The 20,891-nt window shown below is 39.8% G+C and overlaps 1 protein-coding gene across 1 annotated transcript in view; it reads right to left on the bottom strand.

The window, feature by feature from the left end:
• Window positions 1–9,026: 9,026 nt before the first annotated feature.
• KPNB1 (karyopherin subunit beta 1) overlaps window positions 9,027–20,891 on the bottom strand; it is a 28,469-nt gene continuing 16,604 nt past the window's right edge. The window contains exons 12-22 of the mRNA XM_074224125.1: window positions 20,303–20,433; window positions 18,739–18,886; window positions 18,429–18,500; window positions 17,253–17,397; window positions 15,909–15,991; window positions 15,296–15,403; window positions 13,894–14,037; window positions 13,686–13,791; window positions 12,851–12,965; window positions 12,229–12,390; window positions 9,027–11,249 (exon numbers count right to left, since the gene is read on the bottom strand). Coding sequence (XP_074080226.1) covers window position 11,249; window positions 12,229–12,390; window positions 12,851–12,965; window positions 13,686–13,791; window positions 13,894–14,037; window positions 15,296–15,403; window positions 15,909–15,991; window positions 17,253–17,397; window positions 18,429–18,500; window positions 18,739–18,886; window positions 20,303–20,433 — 1,215 coding nt within the window. The 3' untranslated portion in view covers window positions 9,027–11,248. The remainder of the gene's footprint in view (window positions 11,250–12,228; window positions 12,391–12,850; window positions 12,966–13,685; window positions 13,792–13,893; window positions 14,038–15,295; window positions 15,404–15,908; window positions 15,992–17,252; window positions 17,398–18,428; window positions 18,501–18,738; window positions 18,887–20,302; window positions 20,434–20,891) is intronic.

The raw sequence follows: 20,891 nt of genomic DNA, 5'->3' as shown, positions 1-20,891 counted from the left end.
CGCCAGCGCCGCCGCCGCCTCCTCCCCGGCTGCTCCCTGTTCCTTCAGCTGGAAAGGCGCCCCAGACCCCGGCGCGGCCACCACGTGGCACGGGCCGCCAGCCCCCGCGGCTGCTCAGACCTGGCACAGCGCCCGCGCCCCCCCAGCTACCTGGGGCCAGCCCTGGGGCGCCCCGACCTCCCAGGGTCTCCCAGGGGCGGGGCGGGGGGCTGGAAAGTCGGGGGCTTCACTGTCTTTGAGGGGGGCAGGAGGGAGAGAGGCGAGCGGGCCATGGCTTCTGGAACGGTGGCCCCTTTTTGCCCATGGCCTGAACGATGCACTGCAGAAGCTGTCAGACACGGAACTTCCTTAAAGTTGTTGCCTGAAACTTAGGAACGGAGGTCTCAGGAAGCTGAGTGGGTCGGCCCTTGGCTTCTGGAAAGGTCTCTATTAAGAATAGTTAGACGGGGCGGCGAGGTGGATAGAGCACCGGCCCTGGAGTCAGGAGGACCTGAGTTCAGATCCGGCCTCAGACACTTAATAATTACCTAGCTGTGTGGCCTTGGGCAAGCCACTTAACCCCATTGTTAGCCCCATTGCCTTGCAAAAAAAAAGAAAAAACCCTAAAAAAAATAGATGCTCTAAATCACTACTTATTAGAGAAATGCAAATTAAAGCATCTCTTGAGGTACCACCTCACACCTCTCAGACTGGCCAATATGACCAGAAAGGACAATGACCAATGTTGAAAGGGATGCGGGGAAATCTGGGACACTAATACGTTGTTGATGGAACTGTGAACTTGTCTAACCTTTCTTGAAGAGCAATTTGGAATCACATACCCTTTGATCCAGTATTGCCACTACTGGGTCTATATATACCCTGAAGAGATGATGAAAAAGGGTAAAAACATCACTTGTACAAGAATATTCATAGCAGCCCTGTTTGTGGTGGCAAAGAAATGGAAACTGAGTGAATGTCCTTCAACTGGGGAATGGCAATAGTGTTCCATGACATACATATACCACAGTTTGTTAACACTATTGTTCTATTAGAAACCAGGAGAGATGGGAATTCAGGAAAACCTGGAGGGATTTGCAGGAACTGATGATGATCAAGACGAGCAGAACCAGAAAAACATTGTACACCCTAACAGCAACATGGGGGCGATGATCAACCTTGATGGACTTGCTCATTCAATCAGTGCAACAATCAAGTATAATTTGGGGCTATCTGTGATGGAGAATACCATCTGTATCCAGAGAAAGAATTGTGGAGTTTGAACAAAGACCAAAGACTATTACCTTTAATTTGGGGGGGGGGAAGAACCATTATCATCTCATTATGTAATTTTGATATTTCTTATACTTCATTTTTCTTCCTTAAGGATGATTTTTCTCTCATCACACTCAACTTGGATCAATGTATACCATGGAAACAATGTAAAGACTAACAGACTGCCTTCTGTGGGGGTGGGGGATGGGGGAGGGAAGCAAGAATAAGGGAAAAATTTAAAACTTAAAATAAATAAAATAGTCCTAAAAAAAAAAAAGAATAGTTAGAATACAGCCATATCCACCTAACCCCTGTGTGTGAAGATAGTCCTAACTGGAGGTAAATGAGATGAACACAGTAAACTCAAGTATACCCTTGTGTGTCAATAGCTAGGAATCTAAAAAGAAATCACTGAGGGACATGGAAAACACCAGGAAACAGAAAAGAAATGTACTCTTGGCTTTTGGGGGGGATGGGAATTGAGGAGAGGGAGAGTAACTGCTAATGGATAGATGCTGGGAGCCCTGTCTTTCAATCCAGAGCTCCCTTCTCAGAGGATGAAGAGCTGACACATACACAGAAAAGGAAAGAGTATATACACATTCCCCCTGTAAAATAAAGGAATGAATTAAACATATCTAAGGTCCATTCCAGCTCTGACATGATGCTTTGAACTGAGTCCCTGAGGAGGAATAAATTTGGGAGGGTAAAATTGGGAAAGGTAAAAGGTTTCAATAATTATTCTTGGTTTTTCCTTGGGATTCCTACAACTTTTTAAAATTTTATTTTTCCAATTACATGTTATGAAAGGTTTTTAATATTCATATACTTGCATATATTTGTTACATATTTTTCTTCCATCTTCCCTTCCCACCCCTCCCTCTCAGTGGCAAACAATCTAGTAAAAGTTGTACATGTTCATTTGTGTTAAACATGTTTACATGTTGTCATTTTGTGTATAAAGAGTTGGGATTAAGGGAAACAAAAACAAGCAAGGGGATAGGAAGGAGGTTCCTACAATTTTCAGGAAGTAAAGCTGAGGGACAAAAGAGCTGCTGCCCTTAGTTTGTCCTTTGAGAAAATAGGACCCAGGGTTGAATTTCTTCTCTCAGAAAACCAGCAGGTGGCTTCCATCGCCTGCCTCTTTTGGCTTCTATTCCTAAAATGAAGGTGATCTCCATTCACTAGGTCATCTCCATTCTTGCTGTTATAAATGGCATTGATATGAATGGCAATGACTTTCTCTAAGCTTCTAGAAACAACTTTGGAATCTTATTAGGGGAAGAGGAAGAGTTCTCCCAACCTTTCATGTTGTCATCACTCATTAAATTGTGTCACACATTAGGTTGTGCCACAAGTTGGAACAACCTCCACCAAGTCAGATGGGAAAGCCACCACAAGCTACTCAGTCATACCACTCCAGTCCCCTCCTCGTCCTCCAAATGTCAAAGTCATGGGTTACCTCCAGAGCACAAGACAACCTTGTAGTCATCATTAGCCCTTGCTCTAGTCTAGAAGGTTCTCCTGGGGTGACTGGACTAAGTAAAACAGTCTTGCTCTGAGCAGTTTCCAAAGGAAGGGTAGAATAGAAAGAGAGTGAAGATAGTGGAGACCAAAAAAAGACCAAAAGTGCATTGAAGGAGGAAAAGAAAAGGCAAATGCCCTGCAAAAGATTTGAAGAGGGGAAGGGGTGGGGGGAAGAATACAGGAAAAGGAAAATGGCAAAAAAAAGCAGACAGTTGTGGGTATTTGGAGAGGGGGTGGAGGAGAACATTCTCTTGTAGCTAAGAGAATCTACCCAGTTCTCCCTCAAAAACTGTCCAGAATTTGTTTTTGTTCAATTCTGCATTCAGGTTACAAGCTTTTGTTTCCAGGTGTATTTTTTTTTGTTAGTTTGTTTTTTCCCCCATATTGGGGGAGGTTGGAAAAAAGAGAAAATAGATTTTTTGTTAAGTGAGAAAAACCAAATTGAATTTTTTAAAAAGCTGCCCAGGGAGAGATTTTCTCCTACTGACTCTTGCTCTGGAGACAGACTTATCCTTTTCTGCCCTGCTCCTGCCTGAAAGCAGTAGGAGTAGGTGACATCAGCAGCTGGTAGAAAGATTGAATCCAAATAAAATCCAGATGACTTAAATAGAAACAGCCAAGCAGGAAAACTCATTAGACACATGTGGCAGTATGGGGAGCAGGGTGCTACCTTAGCTCTGCCTTCTGAGACCTTGAAGAAGGAGGTTTTGCAGCTGAACCATTTTGAGAATATATATGTGGAGCTGCAGGTCAGCCTTCTGTGAAAACCAAGGCAGAAATGATGTGTTTCTTTCAACCAAATTCCTCAAGGGGCTAACTTTTTTTCCTAAGCAGGGCATTGTAGTTTCTGGTAGAGCTTTTGCTCCTGAGGTAATTTCTTCAATTCTTAATTGGATGCGAATTGTTGGAAAACCTGAAATCAACCAGTCTTCTCTGCTCCTGAGCCCCCTTCTTCACAAAATCCTTCTGTAGCCCTACTCTCTCTGCCCAGAAGGATAGGTAGATGAATGATGAGAAAATGTCTAGAACAGTGCTTAGACAATGGCAAAGCATTACTCATTGCTATGGAGAAGTTGGTCATGGAGACCTAATTCTCCTTCCCTTCCCCCTGTACCATAGGACAATGAGGAACTAAAATTAAAAGGAAGAACTGCAGACCCTGCAGGCAGTATTTGAATCTATCTATCATTGGCAATATGGAAATCATTTCAATCCAGAAAACATTTGTAACAATAAAATGAATCAAGGTCTACAATAACCTATACCCAACTCAGAGTAAATGGAAAGTTTGATATCATAATGGGCTTCCTGGGCACTCAGCAAATGGCAATGCTGATGAAGGCAGCTACATCTGGGCAGGAGTTAATTTAGAAGTGATCACTGCATCTCTGTTTCCTCTAGGGGGTGTGAGACACATGGTCCTGAGGTTACAATTAGTTTGGAACTGAGCAGGACCTCAGTCTCACTGCCAGAAAGAGGAGGCAGCAAAAGTCCAGAAAAGGTTTCCAAAATGAACATGTCCGGGGGTGGCTAGGTGGTGCAGTGGATGGAGCACCGGCCCTGGAGTCAGGAGTACCTGAGTTCAAATCCAGTCTCAAACTCTTAATAATTAGCTAGCTGTGCAGCCTTGGGCAAGCCACTTAACCCCATTGCCTTGAAAAAACCTAAAAATAAATAAACAAAATAAACATGTCCAGCTATGAAAACATGTCAGAAGTTTCATATACTCTCTCCCTGAATAGATTTGAGATATTGGGTTCCAGATATGGAAGACATATGCGGAAGACATATACTCCTATGTACTTTTCAAATACAATATTCACATGGCAGAAACCAGATCTAGTTCTGCTACCAAACAACCCAATCTTGGGACCTATCAGAAGTTATACTTTCTCCTTCACTTTCCTTCACACCTCTGTGTAGCAATGCAGTTAAACTCTTCTGACTACCCGTGCTAACTTCCAAAATGAAGATTTCTGTTTCTGGAGAGACTAAGACTAAATTACTAGCTGGAGTGAATGGTGGGTGGGAGGCAGGGCTTGATTGATTTCCAAGAGGATTTGAAGCTCTTTTCATGGATTTTCTTCTCCCTCCATCCTCTCTGCTGAGTTGATCTTGAAATCTAGAGCTTGGATATGGCACCTTATCTTATAATAGCATTGTGGTTTGTGTATATATATATGCGTGTGTGAAAAATTTCACCCTGCACACTACTCGTGTGTATATGTGTGTGTGTGTGTGTGTGTGTGTGTGTGTGTATTTCATCCAGCATGTTCTCATTCTTACTGCTCTCCCTGTGAGCAGATAGTTCTACAGCCATAAACTCATTTTTCTGTCTTACAGATATCCCTTCCAAGGCACTAGGAGGTTTGGTAACTAGCCAAACTATACTATATCGACTAGTTCTTTCACTAGTGTCTCTCATTTTGTAGAGACAAATGGGGTTAAGTGACTTACCTAGGACCACAGACCTATTAAGGATATTGAGGATAGAAACAACTTCCAATGTTTCAAATAAATGTATGAACAATAAATCCATGGGAGAGTGTAGGGTAGCAGAGAAAAAGACTGAGCATCAGAACTGAGTCTTCTATGGGACCAAGGACAGGCCACTTCCCAATCAAGTATCTTCTACCCTTAGGCTGTGACAATAAATATAATCAGAAACTTGGGAAGACAATATAAATTGGTGAAAAGTGAAATAGTCAGATAAGCAATAGATGACTCTAATATAAGTGAAAAGATCAACAAAATAACTAAAACTGAGTTCTTTGAAATTTTTAATAACCAAGGCCAGCCCCAGAGCTTGGTCCAAGAAGGCACCTCCTTCTATTCTTTGCAGAGGTGGGAGACTACAGGTATGGAATTCCACGTGTTTCTTAGTTGATCAATTTAATGGTTATAAGGTCAACTTCTTGTTTTTTGTTTTTGCAAGGCAAATCAGTAACTTGCCCAAGGCCACACAGCTAGGTAGTGTCTAAGGCCAGATTTGAACTCAGGTACTCCTGACTCCAGGGCCAGTGCTCTAACCACTGTGCCACCTAGCTGCCCCTTCAACTTTGTTTTAAAGATCAACTTTGTTATAAAGAAAAGCTTTCTAGGAAGGATGCTGGAAAACTATATAAATGGATTTTTTAAACTGAATCTACTATGTGCAAGCCAACCTAGATGCTGGAGATTAAAGGACAAAAAAGCTCTAAACTAAAGGAGTTTCCAATTGTATCTGAGATTATCTCCAATTTAATCGGTTTCGACAGTTGTCTATATTATCTCTGGGGTTTTTTTGTTTAGGGGATGGTTGCCTTTTTTGAATCTTCAGAATTCAGCAAAGTAGCGAGCACATTGCAGGCATTTATGAAAATACTTATTGACAAGACACAATACAAAGTGGACACATAGTAATTCCAAGAGGGGAAAAAGTTAAACCTGGGGGTGGGGAAATCAGAATAGTAGCTGGTATGGGAGTTGTGCTTTAGCAGAGGATAGGAGGAAATTCTACAAAGTTAGGTTTGAGTGCAATTCAAATATGAGGGATCACTTGGGCAAGACTGGATGCTGATGAGTAGAATGGACAGATCTTAGTGGGACAGAAAATTCCTCAGTGGAAAAAGGAATTAAGAGTGGAGAGGTTGTAAGATTGTTTTAAATGGCACCCTTGAGTTTCTACATCTTAAACTAGAAGCAATAGGGAGGTACTGAGAATTTTGAGGAAGAGGTTACAATGTCAGATGTTTTAAGATGACCAAATGGATAGTTGTATTCTAATGGCAGAAGAAAGGTCAGTCAGTACACATAAACCTCTAAGGGCCCTACATGCTTCTGTCTTATCTGGGACTTGTCCTGTCCATGTTCCCCTTTATTGGTGTTCCTCTCAGCAGGGGGTCATTTTTTGGGCAATGTGTAACTCCATCTGCATCTATTAAATATTAACAAAAACAAGGTGCGGACTAAAATGACACTGGGGGTGGGTAAGAAGTGATCTGTGGTAGACACAAAAAAACAGTTAAGGCTGAGATTCTCATCTTTTCCCAGCTTAAATTTCAAATTGGTTCTTGATTTAAGTCATCAGCATGAAAGACTGGAAATATTTACACAGGACCTGGACCTGGGCTAAGGCCTTTACAATCATCACATTTGATTCTTACAGCAATGGGAGGCAGGTACTATTATCACCATTTTATAGGTAAAAAATAGGCAGAGCCTAAGTACTTGCCCAGAGTCACAAAGGAAGTATCTAAGGCTAGAGGGAGAGACTAACAGAAGACTAAATCATCATTAAGTCTACTCTCTGTTCCTTATATAAGAATTTTACAGAACTTAGGTCATTCCATCCCCCCAAAAAGGAAAAGGTATTGGCCTTATAGGAAGTCAGGAGAGGGAGGAGAAACTAAAGCCCAAAGAGGAAAAGTTGACTTGCTCAACTTTAGTTCTGAGCAATTTTCTCAGCATTAAAACTGGAAATCAGAACCCAGGTCTATGGAAATCCAGGGTAGGCCTCTTCACTACAAGAGTTGCTCACTATTGTTGGAAGATATTAAGCTGCTCAAAAGCCACTAATATTGACCAAGTTCCCTTATGGTTTCTTTGGAAACAAGTTCCTAGTATTGGATAGGGAATCGTTTCTGCATCTAGGCAATAAAGTCATCAGCAACATCTCCTCAAAACAGAATGAATTCAGGGAGCAGTTAGGTGGTGTAGCAGAAAGGGCACCAACCCTAGAGCCAGGAGGACCTGGGTTCAAATCCAGTCACAGACACTTAATTGCCTAGCTACGTGACCTTGGCCAAGTCTCTTAACCACATTGACTTAGGTTGAATTCCTGGTAGGATTTGCTTCAAAACAAGTCACATGCTACCCATTTTAATAATCGATAATAGGCAATCATTTCTGACTAGCTTATTCTTGCTTATACTATTATTACTTAAAAGTCACAAACATAATTCCTACTTCACTTTTGAGCATTTTTGTATCATACTCTTTTGTATTATGAGGTCTATGGATCTCTCCTGATTTTTAAATTCACAATATATGTAGTACTACAAACTAATCATACTGAAATAGATTTCAAAATATTCACCAAACCCTAAATGAAGCATGACATTCCTAACCAATTTTATCCTCAAAGAAATAATGTCAATATCTGGAATAATGAGACAAAAAAGAAGCAGCAAAATATTGAAAATAAAAATAAAGCAGACTTTATTTTGAAGATAAAGATGATGGTACCAGTTTTGGTTAGTAAAGTAGGGCTCAATTATAACACGTCACTAATGCCATCATAGGGAAATGGCACACTAGGGGTAAGCACCCCCCAGTGAGATTACAGAAGCTGGACCCAAAGTAAGATGCAATCGTAAGCTCAGAATGTCTGGACTTTGGGTTCCTCTTTATGCTGGACTAACACTCATCTGACAGAGTGACAAAAGTTAAGACAGTTGCTGGGTTCAAAGTTAAAATGCTAAGAGCTGCATAAAATGGACACTCCCAAAGAGTACACTGACACAGGTTTCCCCGACCCACCCCTCCCCAACCCCCCCCCAGCCCACACACAAAATAATTTGGTTCTTAGGGCAACATAGGTGCCTTTGACAGCCATCACAATGGTCAATTACTTGGGATAATAGATGAAAAGTGACAGAAATAACTGATACAGGGTATGATGCAGCTTGCCCCACATAGGTAACCAAAGACCAGTCCGGAAACTGCTTTCTTAGGTCTTATGCAATACTGTCTTTCCCAATAGGAAGTAACTACACTCTCATGCCAAGATTTGGCCATAGGGAGGGCCCAGGCAGCAAGTGGACAGGATGCTCTGCTAAAAATTTATTCTGCATCCTATTCTCAAGATAGCATAATTAAAAGATACTAAATAATGTGGAAATCCACCAACCAAGGGCAGAAAGCAGAATTCAATACATAAACCTATAGGTGCCAAGCCTAAAACCAAAACCCAATCACTGTAATTTCCCGAGTGAGCCTCCCATCCACCCACCCCACCCCACCCGTTCCTCTCTCCATAACTGACTGGGTCTGGGAGAGCTTTAACAGCAGCTTTCAGAACTGCTTCCCTGGAACAAAACATGACAAACACACGGAAGCTTTTGTTTTCACTATGGTTCTCAGTGTACTTTATTCTCCTGCTGTCTACAGCTGAGCAGCCCACACAGGGGACAGAAATGGGTAGCACTGAGGAATGATCAGATCTCTCTCCCCATTCCCCCTGCTCCCCCCACATCTTAAGCTCTATCCCACCCTCCCCTTATTTTCAGGAATGGTTTGTAAGTAACATCACCCCCTCTAATTTAAAAAAAAAAGGCATTAAGAGCCAGGCCTCTTTCTGAGCAGGGTTCAGGAGACTGTGAAGCTCTTTTCACATATGGAGCTTCTCTCCTTCTAACACCTGGGTTTGCTTTGTTTTGCACACTGGTTCCTAGATCGGCACTTTTGACTCTGAACCTGGCACCAAAAAGGCACAATATCTGATACCCTGTACAAGAGCTATTAGAAATGCTGCAGTGCAGATGGGCAAAATTTAGCCAATCCCTCTCATGGATGAAAAAAAAATCAGGTTGGTGGAAAAAAGGATGTCAAGAGAAAAGGATAGAAAAATTAAGACCCTTTACTTGGAAGCCATAGGGATTAAAGGTTATTTCAGAAGGGAAGAGGAATCCTGTTTTTACCTGCCAAACCCAAAGACCATCTTTCATTATTTCAAAGCAGCACAATAAAGATGCTGGTAAAAAACCACAACTGTTTTAACAAATAAAGGGAATTAAGCTCCCTATATGCCTTCTTATTGCTGATGCCAAAATGGAAAATTAAGGTTGCTCCTTTCCCAACTAAGAAATAATAGTCTTGATTTATGAAAATAGTATGATGCATCACACCTTTAAAAAAAATTTCAAGTGGCTAATTAGGGAAGCAGCAACACCCTGTCCAGTCAGATTAAACTGTCCATTGGGCTTCTGAATCTTTTTTTGTTGTTGTTAATACTTTTAAATTAAAAAGATCAGTGAGTGGGATCTTAATTGGAAAGACCAAATATACAAAAAAGTAAATTTCAGGGAATGTTTGACACTTTTATTAATCTTCAACTGCAGTGGAAAAATATAACCTTTTACAAGTGCCATTTTCATCATGAGAGCTTGTCAGTATGTCTATATATAATATATATATTTATATAAATTCTTTTTTTTTCCTTTTTTGTTTTGTCGGTTGGTTGGTTTCTGAAGTGCAGCAAGAGACCATTACTACATTGGAGTCAATTAAATAAAGAACAGAAGGCCAAGCAGTTTCCAAATGGTTATTTTATCAGATTTTGTTTGAACATTAAATTTATCCTCATTTTGCAATCCAAAATAGTTACCTGAAGTTTGTTATGGGTTTTTTCTTGAGTTTATATTTTTTTTTAACTCTTTGGCACAATTTTTGGGGCGTTCAGACTGTCACAGTACAAGTCAGGAGAGAGCTTTCCCTTTGTGCTGCCAATTCTGAGCATTGAAATTTTGGTTTGGGTTGTGGGTGTCTTTTAAAGTCTGTTTTTGACAATCTCATTTTTCCTATATCCTCTAAACCAGAGTTGTCTTTTCCCCTCCCCTCCCCCCCAATTCCCCCTTCTACATTCACAGTTGAACCATATTAGGAAAGGCGCCTTGATGAAAAGAGATCATGAAAAGCGTCACTTGGGATGGGAACTGAACGTGTCAGTGTTTTCCCTAAACATTAAAAATAAAAAAAGACCCTAAAGAGCGGCTTTCCTCTTTTTTTTTTCCTTTTTACATCTCTTGTGCTGCATCAGTAGACAGAACTTCGGTTAGTTTTATGAAATGTAACGTCTAACCCCTTTTTTTTTCTGGGAAAAAGATAAACTGCAATGACTTGAAGTTGAGAATGTGGATACCGCCTCATTCACACACACTCACTCTTAGACTGAAAAAATCCCTCACCCTCCTTTAAGCCCGCACGCGTACAGTACCGTGTGGCAAAGGTACACCGAAGGTGGGCTCGAGACCCAGGCTCCATCTCTCTCATCAGTAGCAAAGGCCAGGCCTTTAACAACAAAGCACCACAGCTGAACCCAGTCCCTTTTCTCCCACACTAGTCATTCCGCTCAGCACTGGCCGAAAGACAGAAAAGCTAGTTCTAGCCTCTCTTGGGAAGAGATAGCTCTCTCTCTCTTGCTTTCTCTTTTTTTAAAGCACATAAATCCCGTCACTTTTTTTCTCTTTTCCAAGACGGCCGATGTTATGGTTTTCTACGGAAGTCAGTGCTTAGCTCACTAACAGCGCTGCTGTTGGCTGCTGCTGCTGCCGTGGCAGGATTTTCAATGTGGTGTGTTTTCAAGCCTCACTCACTCATCCTCTCATTCCCAAACATTCAGCATCCGTGCACACTCCTCACTTCCGGGTTTTTCAAAAGATTGGAGATTTCCAGTGGGGGTCTCGGGTATCATCCCAATGGTAACAGATCTGAAAACAGGGGAAAAGAATCAACATACATAGCTTTGTCCCTTAACTAAATGTAGTACACTCATGTGCATTAGCAGAAATTCAGTCCTCTTCAATTCCACAAGATTCTTTTAACTATTTGGTAGCTAGTTCTCTCTCTTTTTACTTTTGACTATTCTACCTTCTTGCTTTATTCATTAAAAACTATAAAGGGAAGAGGGGGAATAAAATTCACACCAAATTATTAATTTTGCTGAGGGTGAAAAGTATTAGTGAATAAGTTTTAAATGGTTAAGAAGAAATTTAATTTACTATACAAAGCAGGTAGGGGAACCCCAACTCCAAGTTCCATTATCAAGGTTAATAATAAAGGCCCAAGAGTATTAAAAAGGTAAGAAAGGAAGCAGGATCTTTAAGACAGCAATGTTGTCAGCAAAATCAGCTGTTACTTAAGAAATTTTTCTTTAAAGCTTTCTGTTTTGTTTTGAGGAATTTAGTATTATTTGGGGTGGAGGTGAGGGAGACAGAGATCCCTGCAAAGTGATTGGGGTGCAAAAGACAAAAGTCTTTAAAGAAAATATTTTTTAGGGGTAGATAGAGCACCGGTCCAGGAGTCAGGAGTACCTGAGTTTAAATCTGGCCTCTGACACTTACTAATTACCTAGCTGTGTGGCCTTGGGCAAGTCACTTAACCCCACTGCCTTGCCAAAAAAAAAAAACCCCCAAAACAAAACAAAAAAACACCCCATCTGTTTAAAGTGGTTAAGAGTAACATTCAAGGAGATCAGACTGTTTTGAAATGGAAGACTATAAAAAATAGCTTCAAAAAGCCCCAAGTGGGCAGTCTAAGGAGTCTATACCTGACCCTGAATGGAATTTGAAAAGCTAGACAATTTACCACTTATCTAAGCTATACCCTATTCTTTACCACCAAAGATTGTCTGGGTTTAACTAGTTTTACAAGAGTTCAAGACCATGGTTCAAAGTAAACAGATCTCACCAAGCTTGGTTCTTCAATTTCCTCAGTTCTTTTGTTGCCCAGGTAGCAAGGGTTTTTGTTTTGTTCGTCTTGGATCTTCGACCTTCAGTTAACAGTTCATGGATCAGGGGTCTGGCCTCTACTAATTTCAGTACATCCTTCCCAAAAGCTGTACATAAGTCTCTAAGAAGAACAAACACAAAAGAGAAACCAAAAACCAGGTTACGTTATTTCCTTTAAGAAATCAAACAAGGGGGCAGCTAGGTGGCTCAGTGGATAGAGCACTGGCCCTGGAGTCAGGAGTACCTGAGTTCAAATCTGGCCTCAGACACTTAATAATTGCCTAGCTGTGTGACCTTGGGCAAGCCACTTAACCCCATTGCCTTGCAAAAACTTGAAAGAAAAAAAGAATATTCAAGTTCAAGAAATCAAACAAGAAGCTCCTCAATTCATGCTATGTCTTTTATAGAGGGGAAGAACTAGGACATGATACCAGACCAATGAATCTAATCTTCCCTTGAAGATTTTACTTAATGAGATTCAATGGTGAATGGAGACACATACACTTTTTGATTCACAAGTCAGCTTCTATGAGTTCTATAGAAGTGATTTATAATTATTAATGCCAAGAGGTAAAACTTACCCTATCAGTCCAGCAGCACAAGCTACTACTACATCTGTGTGATCCTCATCTCCAGCAATGTGATCAATGAAGGAAAGAATAAATTCTACTCGAGGTTGTACCAGCATCACATCAGCTATTTAAAAAAAAAAAAAGAGTTTTCCTGGATTTTTCTCAATTAGAAAAAGCCCAATATTCCTTTCCACAATTCCAAGTGTATTATATATAACTCTCCAAGCAGGGAAGTGAAAGGAGGCTAAGTTGTCAGCTAAGGCTTGATTGGATGAACTAATATATTGAGATAAGCCACAACATGCATTTCCCAAGACAAAGGGATGTTTGTATCTCAAATATTCCTCTTCTAACAGAAGAAATTCCCAAAAAGCAATACTAATACCTCACATAAGAAAGTAGCTTGGTACAAAGTCTTCTGTTAGATCAGGATGGGGATAGAGAGGGTGTTCCAGATAAAAGTAAATCCTGGCAAGTGAGGTTACCCCCTCTTCACAGCTAATTATGTTGGGGTTAAATTGCTACCCTTCTCTCTTCATGACCAAAGGCTCAATGTTAGTAGTTCAAAGCTGACTACTGTCAGGATGCCAGCATTTCTTACAACAAATCTTTTCTACCATTGTCTTGGGACAACTTTCTAGATGAACTAATTCTAAGATTAAGGGTAAGAGAGATGATTATAAAGAACCCAATTCCCCTTTTCTACTTCCTCCAAAGCTTTCCCTTTCATTAGCATATAAACTCCACAAAAGGAAAGTTCCAAAAGAAAAATCTAAGCAGATTCTTTTTGTCCCAACTGTAGAAATTGGCTAGTGGACCAAGTAAATTATAACGTATACTCAACGGTGCACATTCTCCTGGTCTCCCTTTAATCCCTGGATGATTCCGGTGTAGGCTTCCAAGCACCCTTCCCTTAGCTCATTCAGATAATCCACCATGTCATAGTCCGACTACAGGAGACAAATAACAGACATCACCAGGTAGGTCTGACACATCCAAAGCAACATCTCCTCACCCAGCTTGGAGACACAACTAGTCTATGACTGATTTACCTTGTCCACCTGGGCTTGGGAGGCCTGCTGAAGAGTATTCAATACCACCTCAAGGTACTTCTTAAACTCTCCCCCAATTGCAAGGGCAATATCACCAAATACTGACAGAATCTGTGGTTTGACAGACCTGTGGACATTTTCATTCTGATGAACAAGAAAGAAAAGATTAATACAAGTCAGAATTTATAAACCTAGTTTTACTAAGAAAAAGTTTCAATTACTTGCTTTGTTCAAGAATTCCTTTTCAAAAAAGAACTGCAGCTCATAATTTATGCCAATTTTCAATACCTAGACTAAGTTTAATGGGTCCTTTTACAAAATTTTATACTATGCTTTTTTCTATGTCCCTTATGTCCCTACCCCATTCAATATCTTTGAAGACTTTGTTTTTGAAATACAATTTGCCATAAGTTGGTTTAACTTTGTTATTATTTTTTTAAGGTTTTTTTGCAAGGCAAATGGGGTTAAGTGGCTTGCCCAAGGCCACACAGCTAGGTAATTATTAAGTGTCTGAGGCCAAATTTGAACTCGGGTCCCTCTTGACTCCAGGGCAGGTGCTCTATCCACTGCACCACCTAGCTGCCCCAAGTTGGTATAACTTTAACTGCATTCCTACATTTCTTAAACTAGTAGGCTACTACCCTAGTCTCTTCCTCCTTTGAGCTCTAAAGCCATTATCATCAACTGCTTACCAGACATTTCAAATTAGATATTCTATAAGGGATCTCAATTTCACTATGTTCTTAACAGTTCACTTTTTTTCTTTCCCCACTAATTTACCCTTTTTCCAAGCCTCCCGATTTGTCAGACACCATCATACTTTTAGTTATTCAGTTCAAAACCTCAGTCATCCTCAAGTCCTCACTTTCCCTTCTTCCAGCTATCTAATCAGTTTCAAATTATGTCATTCTACCCTCACAACATCATTCTCCTCTCTCTAATCCATCCTCCAAAGTGACTGTTATGCCCTTCCAATGGTTCCATATTACCATTGGAATCAAATACAAAGCCCTTCCTTTAACATTAAAAGCCTTTCAGTCTACTCCCCAATTTACCATTTCAGGTTTATATATACATTATTATCCTTCACACACTCTAGCCATACTGGTCATCTTGTTACTCCCACATAATACTGCATCTCCTGGTTCTATACCTTTTCATCTATACCATTCCCAGCCTACTCCTCCTCCCCCAATCCTGAAATGGAGTTCCTGCCTCACCTCTGCCTCTTAGAGATGAACTTAGGTCAGCTCAAGAACTGTATTCTAAATAAGGATTTTCTTAACCCTGTCTCTTCCCCAAATTAGTTTTTTTTGCATACTTATAAGCTCAAGACTACTTCCTTTTTGTCTTTATGCCCTCAGTGACTATCATACAGAATTGATGGATTATTAATACTTACTCCCAAGTTCTCCAATAGCAGCTGCATCACCTCATCACAGAAAGGTAAAATGTTGGACTGTAGGGCTCGGCACAAGTCTCCCACCAGGCCCACAGCTGCCAAACAAACCTAAAGAGGAAGATATAAAATAACAGTTGCAAAGGAGACTACCTACAAAACTAAAACACCCCTGCTGCTTTATTATTAAAGGCTCAGAAAATCCAAAGTCAAGAAATTATTCTCCTTAGAAAGAAACATGTCTTTGAAACTAATGTGGTAGGAAGAGATACAATTAGGGACTATGGGAGATGAAGGATGAAAGATATCAGCTAGAAAGGAAATCTCCACTTCACCAAGCATTATAGGAACTGAAACAAAAGTAGTTCTGAGATGACGACAAGTCCAACACCTCTAAGGATGCCATTGTACCAGGACATAGAAGTACTAATCTTGGTGTAATGAAAGAATAACTGATATAGGGAATAACCTGAAAATATAATTTAGTTAATTATTTTGCTACTATGATTTGGGGATAGGGAGAATGAAGTGGTAAATTTTTACCTAGTGCATTCTAACATCTGCCAGGCACACAAAAATTCAATGTATTATGTTGCTATCAAGTGTTATGTCCCACCTGGTACTCAGCATAATTCTTCAAACCAATCCCCAAGAAGGGTTTAAAGGCATCCATGTATTTCAGGAATTCACCACCCAGCACTGCACAGAGACAAAATCTGTTAGCTTACACCAGTACTGAGAAGAAAGCTCTAGACATAGAGATAAGCATTTGGATTCTTCATATATATATATTTAAATCAATTACAGTATATTATACAAATTGTTGCAAAGTAAAATGAATTAACTGAAAGAACTTAAAACACAAAGACATTAACAATGCTGGTTTTAAGAGGACAAGCCAAATTCCTGCAACTGCTAGAGGGGAATTTGGGGATTATGTTCCAATGACCTAAAAATGCCAACTCTCCACAGTAGAAAGCATCTTACTCTGGTCTGGACAAGAGAGGGGCATGGCCCTCAGGAAATGTCCCAGTTGATTTTTGGACTGGCTGAGCCAGCAATTCTGCCTCTTGTCTACCTTCTCATCCAGGGTGCCCTGGAGACAAGTTTTTAAACAGGCAAGCCTCCAAGGTTTTGTAACAAACTATATCAGGAGAGCAACAACTGGCTTTCACCTTCCAGTAAGCTACTTAGGATCCAAAATGAAACTCTCTCTCTCCTCAGGGCTATCACATGCTCCCAGAATATTCCAGCATATTATTTTCTTATGTCTGAAGCATATCTGATCCTCCAGAGAATAAGCCCCTCAGGGTGATAATGGTCTTGGAAATAGAAAGATCCTCAGTCAAGGCTCACTAAAGCTGTCCCCTAAAACTATTTCTTGCTTCTTAAATGTTCTTCAAGAATTCTCACTGATCTTTCAGTGTTTGAATGCAGTCATGAAATAATACGTAATTAACTTTGAGATCAGAAAAATCATTCCTAAACTAACTCCATGCCAATCATCACTATGTGTCACCTCAATTTTACAAATCAGAATTACAGTAAGATTACAGTAAGAGTTGGAGAAGAGCATTTCCTTCTATGACCCTAGATCCTTTTGCTACACTTCTCCAGTCTGCCTATTACCATAGGCACACTTTAGGGTGAATGAAATCAACCCTTATGAAAACTGAGGAAAAAAAGTACCTCATTATTCAGAATACCATGCTGACCTGATGCAAGCTGCCAATGCCATCTTATACCTTTATCTCAAATTAGTTTCCTGATGACTTCCAGAAATACAGTTGTAAAGTTACATAGACACTTAAAATGTAACATTAAGTGAAGTTGGACTTTGGACCTGACTAAAGATCTACCAATAAAAACAGATTAAAGGAATAAGTCAAAATTCAAGAAAAAAAATTTCTTCAAATTTGTCTCAAGTCATGCAAATTCACTGATCAGTCAGCTCACTGACCTTCTACCAATGTGCTCACAGCCATCAGGGCATCTTCTTGAACCACCCCAGACCCAGCTGTGCTCTGGAACATCCTCAGCAAGGATGCCATGACCACATCAGAAATCTGCAAAGCGTCCTGGTGCTGCACTTTCCGGAGAACATTCTATGAAATGGTAATAGTTTTAATGTTTCACTGGTTCCAAGCTTGATAACACAAAAAAGTCTCAGTTATTTTAAACACACTCATCTCTTCAAATGAACTCTTTGGATTTCTATTTTGGGGGGTTTATTTTAGCCCAACCTGCAGAGTTAACATCTTCACTAAAATACCCTTTGTTTTCATCTTATTCCTGTTTTGCAAACCAAACACAATTTATCCAACTAGGTTCAAAAAACTATTCTCTGTATTTTATTTGTGACTGAAATTAAAATTAGCTGTAGCAAATCTTTATTGTTAAAACTCTCATGTGACAATGGTTGCTGTTTTTACAATTTGTAGAAGAAATGGTACCACACAGTCCAGGTTCCTATCCCAGACAACTGAATTCTATCACTCCAAATCCACTATCACCATTAGTCTATTACAAATGGAAGCAGGGCTTGACTTCTTTATCCACTTTTCCCAACCCTAATCTTTCCCATGTTCCCCAGTGGATCTCTGAATCTTTCTAATTTGTCTGTTTGCTGTCAGACACTGCCTTAACAGTTACCCCTTGAAAATTATTTTACTTTCCAGCTGTTCAATCATTTCTAACAGGTGATCTGAACTTTGGAGAATTAATGCCCAGAAAAAGAAGCCTCATGATGGATTCTTGTCACTGACTTTCTGGTTTTATAGAAGAATGACAAAGTCAAGATTATTTCAAAAGATAATGGTTGAATCACTAGTCTGAAGTTTTAGCAAAAGGAAAAGGTGAACGGGATGGGTTTGGCTTGCCCTCAAATGCACAATTCACCAAATAAAGCAAATATCTTTCAGGGTATGATCTGGCTCTAGCAAATTCTAACCTCCTAATTAGTCACAGGGCAGAAAGGGGGCTGCCTGCCTCCAATGAATGGCTTCAGATCAGCTTCATCAACACAACTTTGCTCAGTATGGTGCAATAACTTTTCATCCCAAGACAGTAGCTCTCCTTTTTCACTCTTCTCCTACCTCCCCCAAATGTATGTTAAGTAGAAAAGCCAAATCCATACCTGAAGAGTAGCACAGAGCAAAGACTGAAGGTCATTGAATTGGATTCTGTCTGATGTGCTCTGGATGTGAGACTGGTAAGGAGACAAAGGAAAAATCACCATGGGTTGACTCAAGACCCTTCCTTACTTAACAGCAGTTTGATGCCATTGACTAACTTCCCAAGAAACCCCAGAGCTCTGGTCCTCAAAATGTAGCTCTGTCATTAAATACAATCTTCAGGATTTGATGAATTGTATACAGTATGGTGTCTTGCCCCTCTTCCTCCTGCCTACTTGTCTCTTACTATACTACTGAGTCCCTAAGCCTCACCTCCATCTGCAGCACTTGCTGCAGTCGTTCCATAATGACCAAAGTTGTTTTCTGGACTGCAGGATAACAGTCCTTGGCACTGTTTTTCACTATTTCCATCAAGGCTTCATATGCAGCACTCCTCAGGTTGTTCTGGTGTCCATCAGGTCTGATCAAGAACAAAATAGATTAGCCTTCTGTTTTTTTAACAAAGCTCAAAGACTCTCCCTCCACTCCCTTGAACAAAAAATGATTTGAGATGCGAAATAGCTGATTTTGTGACCTATTTTTCCACTGAAAATGATTCCAGAAGACAATGAAGAAACATCTGGATTTGGCCACAAGCAACCAAACTTTCAAATTCTCTAAGGTTCATCAAGCTTAAAACCATATTTATTATGGCCTTTAGACCAGTCAAACCTTCAACTAGCCCTTTGGGAAATGAGCTAAAATCTCACAGAAATAATGAGTTAGGAATAAACATAAAGGAGGAAAAGGTGCTGACCTGAAGAGTGAGGAGTTTAATGTCATGGCTTCCTCTATCTAGCTATGGGACTTGGATGTTACCATACCTTTCTACTGGACTGGATTCATTCATTCAAATTAAAGTAACCTCAATATTTGATATTCTAAAATTCTACAATGTTTCCCTGAAAAGTTTCAGAAGATAACAAAATCTCACTCTGCTCATAATGGCATCAGAAACAAGACTGAAGAGGATAGATCATTTTAACTGATCACTAAGACCCCTACTAGTTCATTTCTAACTTTGCCCTAGACAAATTATCATAGAAAACCTAAGTTTCATAAATCAAGGAAAAATCAAAAAAGGAATTTGCACATCATTTATGGGTAATACCCTGAAGGTTTAGATTTAATACGGCTATAAATGCTTTATGTAACATCATTAATAACATTGTTTCTGTAAGAAATTCATTTCCATACTTTCAACAGATCAGAAATCTATTCCCCTTCTGGGAAATGGAAGTGGGCTAGGTAACAGGTTCAGGAAGCACCATGTAGTCTAATGTCCCATATATTTTAAGAAGCAAAAACATAGTTCAAAACAAAGAGAAGCAGTAAGCTTCTTAATGATCATCAACTATAACATCATGTATTTGCCTCATACTGATTCACTAGCTTTTATAAATAAGTGGAGAAAAAAAATTCAACATGGTCCTAAGGCATTGGCATTTTGAAAGAGTTCAATTTGTTATACCTCTTAAGAAATGTATTTATAGAGGTAGTTAGGTGGCGTAGTGTATACAGCACCTGCCCTAGAGCCAGGAGAACCCAAGTTCAACTCCTAGCTATGTGACTTTGGGCAAGTCATTTAACTCTATTGCTTTGCAAAAAAAACAAAACAAAAACAAGCAAAAAAGAAATGAATTTGTTGAATCAATGAGATTTGTGAAATTCCATAAAAGTGATCATGATCACCATCTTGCAGTACAAGGAAATATTTCTATGGCATTCTGCCTCAAGTTTCATATGTCTTATCTACCATAGAAAGCCCCAGGAACTGAAATGCAAAAAAAAAAATAAAAAAAAAATAAAAAAATCATCTACAGAGACTATCAGTTACCTGTCTGTAGTCTCTAGGAGCTTCTGGACTATGAGTTCAAATGAAGTAGATAAACAGTATGTAGCTGGTTCTTCTTGATCATCAGCTACATCTGCAGCTTCATAGGCAGCTTCAGCCAGACTAGAGAAAGCCTGAAACCCACAGACACTTCAAGTGTTAAGAGTTAGAAAAGTTACTAGGCTCGATTAATTCAGGTATACTCATGTTTTCATGACTAGTAGCATTTTTCAACTGACTTTGGGTAAGAATTTTTTGGATTTCTACTGTAAATGCCACTGACAACTTGCCACTTTCCCAAATTTCAAAAAAAAAAAATAAGCATAAAGCATTCCTGTTGTTGTTCTACTATGGCTGACAGTCTATAGTACCAGACTTTGACAACTCTAAACCAAGACCAGTTACCACCTTTCTTTCCATTCAGATAAAACTCTGAGTCTTAATACCTCCAAAGTATTAAGCCTCCATGTATGAATTACATTCTAGAATTACCCCAGGAAACAAAAGGCTAAATACATTCCATGTTCATACCTTTCTTCCTTCTTGCTCCCTCTATCCTTAAAAACTTTGTACCTAACAACTCATACCCCTC

This window comes from Macrotis lagotis, chromosome 2 (assembly GCF_037893015.1).
Source record: "Macrotis lagotis isolate mMagLag1 chromosome 2, bilby.v1.9.chrom.fasta, whole genome shotgun sequence".
Lineage (NCBI taxonomy): Eukaryota > Metazoa > Chordata > Mammalia > Peramelemorphia > Peramelidae > Macrotis > Macrotis lagotis.
Note: the sequence above shows the minus strand (reverse complement) of the source record. Positions and strands in the feature narration are given on the sequence as shown.